This window comes from Diadema setosum, chromosome 21, assembly GCF_964275005.1.
Source record: "Diadema setosum chromosome 21, eeDiaSeto1, whole genome shotgun sequence".
Classification (NCBI taxonomy): domain Eukaryota; kingdom Metazoa; phylum Echinodermata; class Echinoidea; order Diadematoida; family Diadematidae; genus Diadema; species Diadema setosum.
The window spans coordinates 24,111,581-24,126,429 of record NC_092705.1 but is presented as its reverse complement, the minus strand read 5'-3'; the positions used below and the strand labels follow the sequence as shown (position 1 = coordinate 24,126,429).

The following is a 14,849-nucleotide window of genomic DNA, read 5'->3' as shown; positions in this document are numbered from 1 at the left end:
TCACAACTAAACCGTTTTCCAGGGCGACGTCCAAGATGTCTTCAAACAAAGGGACAACTTATTTGCTTGGAAGTCACGGGGATGTTGGCACGACTTTTGTAGTCGCAGGGACTTATTAGATACGTCTTTTCTCAGCGACTTCTCCATCTCGTCGCCATTACGTTATTACGGCCTCCACAATATGCGGGGACATCTCGAAGATGTTGCAGACAAATTTAGTCCCCACGACAGGACACAGTGATGGAGACTTCTCAGAGACGTCTCGTAGACGTCTCGGAGACAAGCTGGAAGACGAAAATAGTCTCTGTAAAAAATCGGAAATGTTCGATTCTCCGGCAAATCCTGGAGATTGGGCTCGTCTCCAGATGCGTCGCAGAGATGTTGCGGAGAGTAGACTTGCAACCTATAGTCTTTAGACCAACGAGATACCAACTTATAAAGTCTTGTGCTTTCATACCAATTTGCGTCCAAGCACTTTGGATAGAATCTCAGTAGACCTTAGAAGGTGCCATGAAGTTGTACTGTAGCATATCTAATCTGTACCCTATTAATGGTGTCACTGTGGCACCTGTGAAATATGCTTGTTCCCTACATGGCGTCACCAGGACCTTCATGTTCTCTGAACGGCATATTTAGCTGTGGAGGCACATAAAATTTCCTGTAAGGACTTTAGAGTCGAACTTTCTTACACAAGTTCGAAAATGGCAAATTGATGCCTACCTGATGTACTAAAAACTCCCTTAAACACGACAGATTTTTTCCCTTTTTTCATCCAGATTAGGAGTGATCTTCATAATTATTATTCCAATGAATTTTAATCTGAATTATGAATATCTATTCTGATTGAGGATCCCTGAACTGCAACAGAGAAATAAAAACACTTCTCTTTTTAGTGGCAACGTCAAGAACGCTGTTATATATAGAGTAGCCCCCTCCCCTTATTGCTAAACTATTAATATATTAGGTAGCAACAGGAATCTATTTCTCATATATGTATGTTTTTATTGCATTCCTTGCAGATGAAGATGAAAATAATAATCCAATAATCAAATCTTGACAACTCTTTGAAAGGGCATTACCCATAATTCTAATTAGCTCTGTTGGCTGTCATTAAAGGAGATGCAAATATATTGAATTCCTCAAATATGACCAGTCGGTGAGGACATTTCTTCTTAGCGCCTGTAATGTAAAAATAGTTATTGGAATGATTGTGGCATGAACTATGATATTCCATAGCTTTGGACAGAACCTTACTTCAAAGCTTGTGTAGCCATATTATAACAGGCCATAATTGAAATGATGCAGAAAAAAAAAATTACCGTAAGTAATCATTAAAAATGAAATTGAAGGGTTACCAAGTCTTCAAATTTAATTGTGAAATAAGGATCTAAGTAAGATCCCTTAAACCTAATTACTCTCAGAAAGGGGTTCTTATTATAATTCATGGGTGTATACCTAGTGTTTGAAATCTTAATACGAAAGCAGATAATTCATATTGATGTTACTCGTGAGAAAGCCCACCTCTCCCTCTCTCACAGCCCTCAACAACTGCAATTCTATTAGCAGGGCTGGCATTCCTCCTATATTGACTATAGGCAAGCCATTTTCTAAATCACCTATTGTAAATAATTATAATGGTTTGACTCCAAATGACCTTTAGGGAGACCCTACAAGAAAAAGTTGACATCAGACCATAAAAATAATTTCAGAATCGAATTCCTTGACCCATAAAACCGCTAGAGCTGACTTTTCGAATTATTGTAACACTTTAAAGGTTTTTGATTGTTATACTGGCTTTTAAACGTAGGTGGCAGCCATATTGGATTTTGCAAATATGCGGCCCTGGAGGGCGCCCTTCACAAGAAATACGCCTTTTTTCAGCCGTCGACAACTGCAATTCTATTACTAAGGCTGGCATTCCTGGAATATTGACCATCGACAAGCCATTTTTAAAAATAAACTGTTATGAATACAATGGCTTGACCCCTTTATGACCTTAAGGTGACCTTATAAGGAAAAATTGACTTCAAACCACAAAAACAACTTCAGATTCGAATTCCTTGACCCAGAAAACCTCTTAACTTGACTTTTTAAATGATTGTAACCCTTTTATGTTTTCAAATGCAGGTGACCTTTAAACCTATATGGCGGCCATATTGGATTTTGCCAATATGGCCGCCCCAGAGGGCGCCCTTCTTGGCGCCCATCAAAAATCGAAATAGTATGGTTTGGGCTACATGTGTGCCAAATTTTGGTGCTTTTGGAAAAATTTGAACCAAAAATCCCTTGCGCCCCCCACTACTATGATATATAATAGATCAAGCCACATTTGACTACCTGTAGATCATCAACATGTCGAATAATTGAAAAATTGTTCATCAATGTATATCATTCAACTGCAACTTCAAAGATAGTTGTAACAGGCGAACTTCAAACATCTGAACGCTTTTACACTTTTACACTTTTACTTCTGTTTAAATTTGGAGAGTTGTAAAACTGATGGTCACTCTGCAATTATTGAGCGCAAATGGACTAGTCATTGTTTGACGCGTAGTGCTGCTGTAAGTGGTCGACCTTGTATGAGTTGATTTATCAGCGTTCTTCTGCGGTGTGTGTAACCGACACCCAGCGACGTCCTGGAATGATTTCTTTTCGTGGTCAATCGGAGTGTTTACATTTAAAGGGAAGGTAAACCCAAAAAGCAATGTGGATTGAGTGAAAGTAGCAACATTAGTAGAACACATCAGTGAAAGTTTGAGGAAAATCGGACAATCGATGCAAAAGTTATGAATTTTTAAAATTTTGGTGTTGAAACCGCTGGATGAGGAGACTTCTAGAGGATATGACGTATGAGTGGACAACAATACAAAGAAAATATAAAGGAAATTCAACAAAAATTCACTTTTCTAGAATTATGAAAGAGCAATGGACCAACCTCTTTCAGAAAGCAGGGGGAATAATTGCTACCCCTAACATATGTCAATATCAAGTTGATGGAATTTGTAATTTTCATGAAAAATGGATTTTTGTAGAATTTTCTTTATATTTTCTTGGTATTGTTGTCCACTCGTACGTCATAACCTCTAGTAGTCTCCTCGTCCAGCGGTTCCAACACCAAAACTTTAAAAATTCATAACTTTTGCATCGATTGTCCGATTTTCTTCAAACTTTCACTGATGTGTTCTACTAATGTTGCTGCTTTCACTCAATCCACATTGTTCTTGGGGTTTATCTTCCCTTTAAAGCAGGGAGTTGGGGAGAGAGATCCCACTCTTTCTCTTATCCCACCCCCCTGTGTTAAGTGAATGGCAAAAACCGGAAGACTGCACTGCTTGCACACATGAATGTTTTGTGTACGGTACGGTGTGTGTAACCGACACGCAGCGATGTGGCGAAAACCGGCAGAGGCGAACGAATATTGCCTGCTGACCTTTAACCCTGCAAAATAACAACTGCTGACCTTTAACCCTGTAAAATATCAACTGCAATTGCCTCGCAAAACTATCTCGTATAGGTAATAATCATAGGTAATAATCATAAATATATCACAAGATTTAGAGCATAGCAAAGCTTAGGATTTTCCCTACAACTTTGCTCATTGCATATCCAGCATAACAAAGATTTACAAAAGCTACATGGATTTGAAAAACAGAATGGTTTTCAAGAGCATGCCTGCATTGCAGTGTCAGAATAATGTGGCACAAAAGGGGATATGCAGTGTGGTGCATAAAGAGTTAATGTAAATGATCTCTTCTAACAAGAAATGCTAGCATTTGTCACGTGACACCTCCATCCCAGGTACTCACTCCTCGGTGCCAGACGATCGATGTAACCGAGAAGCTGGGACTTGGCCACACCAGGGTCTCCCATCAGACAGATGTTGATGTTGCCTGGAGGGTTAGAAATACATCACAATGTTAAGACATTCAGTGACAAACAAACCATTTTTTTTTTTATTGGCACACAATGCTTTATCAATACCACTCCTAATCCCACAGTCAGGACAATGATTACAAACAAAATTGATCTCCGACACCCGAACAGAGAAATCAGTTGCTTGAACAAAAACAGAAATCTAATGACATGATTTCATGATTTGAATGTGTACACGATAGCTTTTGAGGGATCGATCGTCCACACAGAAATTGCAAAATATTTACATCTCAAGTACGCACTGGGTATGGATTTCTATTATCATTAGAATTGATGACTGTATGCATCTTATTCAATTAATGAATTTTTGCATCACACTGTTTTTATTGCAACTGATTTACAAGTTACACCCTGCATCGATGTAAATACACAGCATTTCATCAGTGTTTATTAATTAGTGCTTGTTGTATGTTAATGTGGGGCAATCTGTGTATCAGTTGCATGCCTCTTACTAGTACTGATCAATACTTGTACATCTTCAAAAACTGTGTGCAAGTTGAACACTCCTCCATGTATGATTTGCTGATCCAATGTCATGACAATTCAATGTTTCTTGAAAACTTATTAAATAATTCATGGCTGGTATTCAGTCGATTCTCTAGCCATTGGCTGCACTTTCTCCGGCTATTCTCACCTCTGATTTTCATCCCCTTTGGTGACCTGTCCACCCCACCGACCAGGAGAAGCAGAAGGGCCTTCTTGACGTCTTCGTGGCCGTAGATCTCTGGGGCGATGGATCCCGCAAGCTTCTCATAGAAGTCCTCCTCTACAAACAATAAATACATTAATTAATGCCAAATAGTTATACAAAATGAATATGAAAATAAACACATAATGAATAAATAGACAAATAAATAAATGATAAATGTGAATGATAATAGACAAACGAAAAAATGCATTTATATTAAATAAATAAAATAAATGAATGAATAAATAGATGAGATAAATAACAAACATCAACAGATGAATAAATACATAATAAATAAATCAATCAATTGATCAATAAATAAGGACAGGAGGCTCAGAGGTTAAATGGTGATGTTGAAGAAGCTACTAATAGAGCACTAGTTCAAATGCATCTGAACATTTTCATTAATCTGCTATTTATATGCCAACATGAATTACCGTAAATGGTCAGGATGAATCACATCAGAACCTGCACTAAGTAAGTTGCACTCTTGCCACATAAAAGTGCCGAGGAATATGCAAACATATGCAAAGCATTATCATTTCCCTCATTCCTACACTGAACATCACTTTGTGACTTTTTTCATCTCCTCTTCTTAACAAGTACGGAAAACAGTGAGGAATTTACGCATTTCATGGGAAAGAGGTGCTAACAAGATATCAAATCGTTGCTGGGGTGACTAGATCTCATTTATCAAAATTTGATGAAAATCACCTTGTTGGATTAATTGTCAGATAATCAGTTAAGTGATGTCCTGTTCAAATCCTAGCCATCTTATCCCCCAAAATGAAGCCACCACGGCATGTCAAAGGAAAGGCAATCCCATTGGTCATAGTACTGTGGCTGCCATGGTTTTTCCCTCTCTTGAACATTTGACATTTTTGAGATACGAGGGTGTGTCATCCCAACAGCGTAATATCAGTACAGTTCGACCTCGATTATCCGGCCATGTCGGGACCGGCGCTCATCCAGATAAGCGAATTGGCCGGATATGGGAGACACAATGTTAATGTATATAGCTGCCATCCCAGTGCACTCTGTCTGGCAGCTAGGCAGGTAGCGTACCCCGCAACGGTGATGCAATCTATGCTAGCCTGCACAAAATTGTAGTCCCTTCTTCACAAAAATAAAGTAGGGGGCCTATATCTTTATGTGAAAATCATACATGTTTTACCTCATTAAATATTGAGAAACCTATCATGCACATCTTATGAAATTAGTGAAATAGATTCATGAAAAGATGTTAAAGTCACTGTTTTTTCTCAATTTTAGGATGAAAAAAAAAGTCCTTCGCTGCGTGAACGCGTCCGGATAATTGAGATTTCCGGATAAAAGGAGGCCGGATAATCGAGGCCAAACTGTAGTTAAAATCTTCATAGTGTACAGTAGTAGCATGGACAAGTGTTTGATAAGTTTAACTAAACAATATGAGACAAGTAGATTGTAGGGTTGCAGTGAGGGCATACACTTGTATGTTATGTTTTGTTTTTCTACATTAATGTTCACAGTAATGTCCCAGTGTGACATCAGCAAGTGACCTACAATGAGGTTCACTGACCTGCGATCTGTTGGACTTCTTCTTCAGACAGCTCCTCTGTGGACATCTCTTCATCTGCTGCCTTGTTCATCTTCACTATGCTCTGAAAAAAAAAAAGAAGAAGGAGGAAATTACATCAACTTATAATGTATTAAACCAGGAATATCACAAATTGCAGTTCAAACTGGCAGTTCTTGTCTCCCATAATATCAATCAAGCAATCCTAAATGAATACAATATCAAACAGATGTCTCTAACCTACATGTTTGAAGAACAAAATCATTTCTGTTTAATCTCATTGAATTTTGCTTAGATGTTTTATTCTTCTGTTCTCATAATGACTGCGTGTGTTCATGCTCAGTCTGGTTGATTATATTAGGCATTGTCTGAGACCATTTTCACCTACTGAACTAACCTTCACACAAGTTAGGATGAAAAAAATGCAAGTCAAACACCAAGTCATGTAAAAATGTAACAGTAAATGTATACGCAAATTTGGGGTATTTAGGGTAAGAGTTAATATGTCAAATGAGTATATATCATAGCAAATTTTGAAAGCTATGGTTGACAGGCAACTCTTGAGGATGATTACGCAAGATGACTCACATGTGCATCCATGAATGTCTCGGAGAGCAGACCCTGCGTCATCTGCCGGAATCCAGTGCGCAGCATGGGAAGGAACACGCCGGTGACGCTGACGTGGTCGCCGGGCTGGCACTGCCGCGTGGTCTCGCCGCGGGCGTAGACCGTCATGCTGCGCGGGATGTTGCCGACGGGGACCTGATCACTGTGCTCCTGGATCTTCACCTCCTGGAATTTGACAAACTTGGAGCCGCGGGTCTGCAGGTAGAGTCGGCCACCAGACCTGGTAACAGGTAGAAGGAGCAGATGGAAGAAGTGAATAATTGATTGCATTCACTTATTAAAATCTGCACTGCTATAGCAAGTACCCGTAGCAAAGATTTTAAGTACAAAGTGAACTGTAAGAACCATCAACGTTCCAGCACAAGTGTAAAGCCAAAGTAATGGTGGAGTGTACATTGCACAGATTGGAGAAACTTTTACAATTCATCCATTATACTTTGTAAATTACTTATATATTCCCAATCATCCAACATTATGATCAACCATTCAATCTATTGCTGCATAATCATCACTCGTCTCAGAGCTCAACGATAGATAAGAAATGTGAAACATGAATGGAGCTCAACAATCACCTAAGATGACAGTGGGGTGCCAATGACCTTGTCATTTTCTGAAAATGCACCACTGTGTTCTACAAACTATTTGAATGTTCTAATTCTCTTACAATTTGATCCTGGTCACTCGTCACTGGTGCAAGAATAGGTCAACATCATCTGAACAAATTACTCTATCACATTATATACTCCCACGTGTTCATGTCAATTCAATCAAATTAAAATGACAGTTCTGAGGTACAAAAAAGCAGTATTCAAAGTTTGGCATGAAAAATTATGCACAGATAGACAAATAGATAGACTAAGAGACAAAGTCAAATCAAATTCAAAATTCTCCTCAGAAGAATGACACAGGTCTTTACATCTCAGCCATTGCTCACTGGGCGTCTGTGTCCCTTCTGGATGATAAGAGGCAAGCTTGTATGGACTTCTGCAGATACGTGTTCTATAACTATTTGTGACCGTGCATCACGAAACAAACAAAAAGTCGCACACACTGATTTTGTGTGAGGACTGAAAATAGGTGAAATGGGTCAACCAAGCCGATCTTGACTTTTTCATACTTTTTGAAAGAGCAAATCTTCTTCTACAATATGCTGAAACTTGGAATCATAAAACAGGCAGGAAAGTGTGTTTTTTAGCAGTTTATATCGAACATTTTTTGGCAGAATAGTGTGATTAAGTGTGTCCCCTTTCCATTTCTAAAAAAATCTTGTACACACTCTTCACTTTCAACTCCTATAACTTTTCAAAGGATGAAGCTACTGCTTTGAAAGTTGGCATTAATTAAGGACAGAATATGTTGATAAGGCATGCTTAATTTCAGTTTAATCTGATAATCCCTTCATTGTTGCTACCACGGCGGTTCATATCCTGATTTTTGTCCCATTCATCGCACAGCCAGCACAGCTTGATCAAGATTAAGCGCTTGAATAGACACTGTACTTCAGAGCCTCTTTTCTCGGTTCACACTTTTCCCCGAGTGTGTGCTTTCTTTCCAATATTTATATAGGTTAGGAGAGTGCATTTGATTCGAGTTATACATCGTTTTAAAGCTTAAAGTCTGCTTTTTCAGAATATGCTCTTAACTAAAATTTCATGTCTGGCGACTTTCTGTTTGTTTTGTGATGCAGGGTCACATTTTTGCCAACATGACATCTGAGGCCACATCTACATGGGAGCTTTGAGTGAAGATCCCATACAGCTGTGAAACACACAGAAAAAATCCACTGGGGATGAGGTTGACTTACTTGTTTGTTGTGCACTCTTGGCTGGGGCACATGAGAAGCGGCATGAAGGCTGGAGAATTTATCTGAAATGTGAAATTAGGACATAAAGTATTGACCCAATCGACATACACATCAAAGACATCATCATAGATAAATATCACAAACTCCAGCAAGAGTAGTATGTCCTGAGCTATATTTCTGATTGAATGCAGTCATGAAAAAAAAAAAAAAAATCATCAGTAACATATACTGTAAAACGAGGAATGTTCGCGTGCATTTTAATTTCACGAAATTAAAATGCACACGAAAGTTCTTTTCTACAGTATGCATTGAATGCCAGTGGCAGTTCGCGAAAATTTCATGACGCAAAAAAGGCCGTCGGCTCCAATTCATGAAAAATTCATGCCGCGAATACATCATGTTTTACAGTAGTCTCTGCAAAGCAACAGAACAAGTGCCATGCAGTATACACTGCTGTAGTAAAACTAAATGAATTAACTTACCTTGTATAAGATTTAACACAGTGACTGTACACAATTTGCTAGTTTGCATTTTTTTGTGTGACTCTTTAAATAACACCTTCAGTGAGTTGTATTTTGTGCACTTAGTTGATACTTGCAGTAAATTAAGGAATATAAAATGAAGTCAAAACCTTTCTATTCAAAATGTTTTTGTGAAGCTAACAACTGAAGTACTAACTAGACAAGTTTTCCTTGAAAAGTCTTTGTCTGAGATTATGTTTGCTTGAGACAGATTGATCAGCTTGAAGAATCTGGATATAGGCTTTATTTTGCAAGCAAAGCATAGTGAGTTCAAATCCTCTACACTTCCCAAAGAGGACACCTCCACTCACCGGTTGGTAGGTTTCCGCACCACACTGGTCGCAGGTGTAGGTAGCGACAGTCATCATAGGTTTGACCTCTGTGGATCGAGTGACGATGCCACGACACTGCACCAATTTGCCGATGCGATCCGCCTTGATGTCGCGCACTGACATTGCCTTCTGCTGCGAGGGTGTCTTGAAGTATACTTCGCTGTAGTGGGCAAAAATTTTAGGAATACCATTAAGATGTGATGTAAATTTGATGTTTCTGAAGAGGCATTTTCTTAGAAAAATACACAAAATTCACATGAGGACTCATCCTCTCCATGTACAAATGATAAATCTTGATCTACATAAATGTTTTGGATATAAATATAATCACACACACACACAAAAAAAAAACCCTGTAAAACATTCTGAAGACGGTTTTTAGATCATTTGCTCGTGAATGAAGCAGATACATGGCAAGATTTCTCTCATCAAATCTGAACTGTCGAAAAATTAATGCATAAAATGTTGGTGCAAATTTCAGCTCTTTCCTTTAACACTTATATTCCCGAATCGGTATGACATTGAATACCACATTTCTGACTGAATGGAAGAGATATAGGAATTATCTACAGAACTTGATTTCAATCTTTAAAGAGTAAGCTTGGATAGAATAACTACATGTGCTATCAAACCATCACAACAAATCTGTAAACCATTTTTTACATGGGAAATCCACTTACAATCTCCTCATCAGCTCAGCTGGAAACTGGTTCCTGGCATCACGGGGTTGTTCAGCATTCGGTCCTCGTAGCCTCTGCTCCATGAGGAGACGATGTTCAATGTACACATCCAGCGCATCTTTGTGGATGACCTTCGTATAAATAAAGTGATGACATCATATTTTAATCTTGATTACAACATCATCAATGAAATGCAAAATGATTTTTAAAGTTTTCTACTGTCAAAGACTTTGTGAGAAAGTGAAACATTGAAAGCAATGCTATCATCTGACCAATAAAAATTCAAATTGTAAAAGATCTTTCTAAATAATGTGAATTTTCTAATCTTCTTGGTCTGTTGATGATCAAATGTGATTTGAAAAGTTCTCACATTAAAGTTACCATTTTTCTGTTCAAAAAAATGCATCTGATCAACAGCACTTTGTATCAGTACAAATCACAGACTTACTCCCCAAGATAATCAATGTGTCAAAAAATATGAACTTACATCCTTTTGGCGATAGTCAGGGAGCATATCTTGGACAGCATCAGCAAACAGCTGCACGTAGCGGCGGCAATTTTCAACGATGGCCTCCGCCAGCTCCGGATCGTGTTCAGCGACATCGTCTAGATCTATGGTGAGAGCCACCTGTTCCCTGTGGGCAATCTTGACCTGTTGCAAAGAGTGGAGAGATTGTAAGATTAATGATAAGAACTCTCATTTGGGGGAGCTTTCTAGGAAAGATATAATGTTGAGGTGGGCACCTCAGCTATTAAAGCATTCTGAAGGTGGTCAGCTTTGTTTCTTTTGTAGGGATCAATCACATTAAAGAATCCATGCTCCACTTAACTTTGTGTGATTTTCAAGAGGGTAATCTATTTCTGACATGTGTTTTAAAATACAGTGAAAAGTTTTTTGCTGACAACTGGCGGTTTCTAACATAGCACTTCTTTTTTTTTTTTTTTTGCCACACTCTTAAAAAAAAAAAGCAGGGTAAAAACCTATCATTGCAATCTAAATCATTCCTGTGTAATATCTGGTGGGGTGAAGAGCACATACAGACTCTCTACAAAAAATGCTCTTATGAAAGGAATTGCAAATGCACATACAGTAGTGTAACATACTACATAGACTGATGTACCGAACTAGCAATGTAAGAAGACTAGATTTTTCTACATGGGTATGTATAGATGGCTGGATCTCTGAATGCTTACCAGCTGTTGGGCATATCTAAACTCCTTCTTTCCTTTCCGTCCGCCACTGACATAGAAGTCTGTCAGAAAACCCTTGCACTTCTCTGCATAAAAGAGACCAAGGGGAAAGAAAAAATCAGATAAGTTATTAAGACTAACGTTAATAATGGTTAAGAGTATTCAAACATCACCTACCATTAATTAAGTTGCCATTCGTTTATGCACACTTCTCAATGTTTGTCCCTCTTGCGCTTTATTATTTCACGTGTTGACTCTCATCTACGACTCTTTTTTTTTTTCAGGTAAAAAAATATGTCCTTCCATCACAGTGAAAAATCTGTGTGTGGCCATGGCCGTGAGATCGTACGTGAGGGACTTTATGGACAGGTACAGATGTGTTTGACACACACACAATTAAGATACAACAATAATGTGTAACAGTTAGAATCTAACTGTAAGGGTGTTTAGTTTCTAACGTTAGAGTGTGTTAACATGACAGGCCGGGCCGGGCACATCAACTTTTCCATAACCATAACCTAACAGTTAACGTTAGGGGGACGGCGATATTTGATTTTTTGCAAGAAGTTAGTTAAATCATGCACATATCAATCATTTTGAACTTTGGCATTTTAATGATTTTAAGCATTTGGGTCGAGCCATTTAAACTCTAGACTAATTGGGTGTGCTTTGAAAAATGAGAGAAAATAATAAAGAAAGGGTGACACTGACAGCTCAACAACATAAATGCTGAAATGACTGTGCGATGGCAATACCCTGACCTTGAATGTTAGTTAGCCTTAAATCTTTGCCTTTTTTAATCTTAATAATAACGACGAAAATGAAGAAAATCCAACCCACATCATAACACACAAGGGGAAGGGGGCAGGGATATGGCCACGGTAGTAAATGAGCAAACTTGTGAGTAAAAGTGTCTGAGTTTCGTGAGATGACACTGCAAATGACAAGGGGCATTTAAATTTTAAATGGCCATGCATGTCAGCACAACATCGGCTCCCGTGCCCGCTCGCGCTCATTGCATTGCACTGCACTGACACACGCACTCATCAACACGATCAACTCTTCAAATTCAGTCATATAGTCTTACCTTTTTCAGCAATGTAATCTCTGGCTGACATCCTGACTGATTCCTGATTCGATAAAGAAGTGTTAGAACGTATTTATGAGTAAAAGGACACCAAAATATTGCGAAAAGGAGTGCAGTCGAACGAATTATCTACGATTGGTACAGGCATTCATTTGATCAGTGATCACAGGAATAACATGACACAGTGAACGTACAAAATTGTACGTACGGCACGTATCCGTACATTACGTACAATACAAAGCTGGCGCGAAACTGATCACGTGACAGAGCCTTGCTCGGCGCGGTTTCATAGTCTATTGACGAGACGCTGATTTGCTTTCATCTTCAAGATACAAGTTTCAAGTTCAGGTTTATTCATCTTTCTTCCATCTGTACAACAAAATATATTTGATTGATTACATGTATAAGTTAACATGAGAATAACAAGAATATAAACTTAATGGAATGCACTGGTTACGTAGGAAAAAAAGGAGAAAGATGAGGAGATAAGAAAAAGCTGGGATACTTTGTTCATCCTGTTCGTATGGGTTAACTGAGCGAATTCGTGTGTGTGTGTGTGTGTGTGTGTGGGGGGGGGGGGGTTGGGGTTGGCTGTTTGCTATAGGTTGGGGGTGCCGTTATGATAATGGGCCGGAGGCTCTGGAGCAACACTCCCTAGCCCTTGGTGTATACCCCTCCCCCCCCTTTTTTTTTTCCGATGTAAGAATTCGGGCGGCGACACCCGGCACCCTCGGGTTAAGATTAGTTTTCTTGTTTCTATCTTTTTATCTTTATCAAGAGCAAAAGTTCCACGAGTTCCGTTGTGGCCCGACTCCTATCTACTGTCTGTTCGATTGGTGAATTTAATCGAAGAGAAAACCTATAATGAACACATAAAGCATATAGGGCTAACCTGTGATTATAAAGGCAAAACAACAACAACCACAACAACCAACCAATCAATCAAACAAACAAACAAACAAACAAACAAACAAACAAACAAACAAACAAAAAACAAACAAACAAAGAACGTAGAAAAAAAGGAAGAATCCATGCCATTTATGCTTGTTAAAACATTAATAGGTATAGGCCTATACCGTTATGTTTCACAGGGGATGCATCATGAGGAACCATGCAGGGTTGGGGTGGAACTGCAGTCCCCACTTTTTCTCTCTATAAAAAGGAAAAAAACAGAAAACAAAACAAAACGGAAAACTGAAAATAATACAAGATACCAAATCTTCCCGAATATTATTCCAGTGTAGGGCCTACAGAGGACTATGTGAGAGAAACTACAAGGTTAATGTCATAAATTAAAAAAAAAAGAAAGTAATGAATGAACGAATTCTTTTGGGGGCAGTGTGAGGCCTTGGAAAGATATTTTTTTCCGTCGAAGAGCTATATAGGGGAGGGGAAGTGATCCTTGATGTATATGCTAGTACTCCATTGGACTGCAGCCCCGTGCACCTGAGCAACCTTTATAAAGAAAGAAAAAAAATGTTCCGTGGCCCTTGACAGCTACAGATTTTGCTTTCAGATTTGTTACGAATTCATATAGGAAACTTCTACCAATACATAAGTAGGACATCATATGGAAATTAGATGGTAACTACAAAAAAAAAGAGGAAACAATATTGTACTCAACACGCTATGAAAAGTTACTCGTGCTGTTCAAGACGCAGGCTCCATGTATTTGTATGTATATTTGGGTTTTTCACACCATATATCGTCAGTGTCGATCGTATATATTGTATATTTCTGTACATTTTTCTTTTTCTTCTTTTCATCAATCGTATTTCATTCTTATTTACTTTGTTTTAGTTGCTTTGTACTATTTTTAAAGTTATTTGCAATTCTGTAATATATATTATTGAATTAATAATGTGATATTGTGTCTTTACATTGGACTCCGATACCCAGAGTATGGGTTGTTGAGTAAAATAAACTTGCAACTTTCAACTTTCAAGTCGATGATGTAATCACCTCACAATCTGACCGCCTTCAAGTTTTTAAAGGTCTTTTGGCCTAATTTGGCCTGTATGTAAAAACATGCCTATTCCTTCCTGTGAAGGTCATAATATACCCTAGGAAAGCGATGCCGTTTTTACATTCTTGTATTCATGTATCTATATAATAATTTTAATACTTTATTTTTCACTGCTGATCGGCATAAAAAGACATATGGGAAAACTGCCCATAGTGGCAGAAAAAAAGAAAGAAAAAGGAGAAGGGAAGAATATTGACAATATTGAGAATCGTTTCTTGGCCCCTTTTTTGGGTGAAATTCATTAATTGTGCAATCTTCTTCAAACTATTTTGTACTACGTGTCACAATTGCCACTCAATATGTATCTATGTTTTATCAGTTGACAGATGATGGTAAATCAGAGTACACCAGATTACATGAGTTAAATATTAAATCTGCACCAAGTTAGAAAGAAATCTAATCTAC

The 14,849-nt window shown here is 38.3% G+C and overlaps 1 protein-coding gene across 2 annotated transcripts in view; it reads right to left on the bottom strand.

Moving 5' to 3' along the window:
• LOC140244286 (DNA replication licensing factor mcm7-A-like) overlaps positions 1-14,849 on the bottom strand; it is a 31,928-nt gene that overhangs the window by 12,363 nt on the left and 4,716 nt on the right. Inside the window, exons 2-11 of one of the 2 annotated variants that reach the window (XM_072323933.1) lie at positions 12,419-12,461; positions 11,335-11,417; positions 10,628-10,792; positions 10,141-10,271; positions 9,440-9,620; positions 8,608-8,669; positions 6,765-7,023; positions 6,180-6,261; positions 4,568-4,699; positions 3,807-3,890 (exon numbers count right to left, since the gene is read on the bottom strand). In XM_072323933.1, coding sequence (XP_072180034.1) covers positions 3,807-3,890; positions 4,568-4,699; positions 6,180-6,261; positions 6,765-7,023; positions 8,608-8,669; positions 9,440-9,620; positions 10,141-10,271; positions 10,628-10,792; positions 11,335-11,417; positions 12,419-12,449 — 1,210 coding nt within the window. In that variant the 5' untranslated portion in view covers positions 12,450-12,461. Of the gene's footprint in view, positions 1-3,806; positions 3,891-4,567; positions 4,700-6,179; positions 6,262-6,764; positions 7,024-8,607; positions 8,670-9,439; positions 9,621-10,140; positions 10,272-10,627; positions 10,793-11,334; positions 11,418-12,418; positions 12,571-14,849 lie in introns of those variants that run through there. The other variant, XM_072323932.1, reaches the window with a different exon arrangement.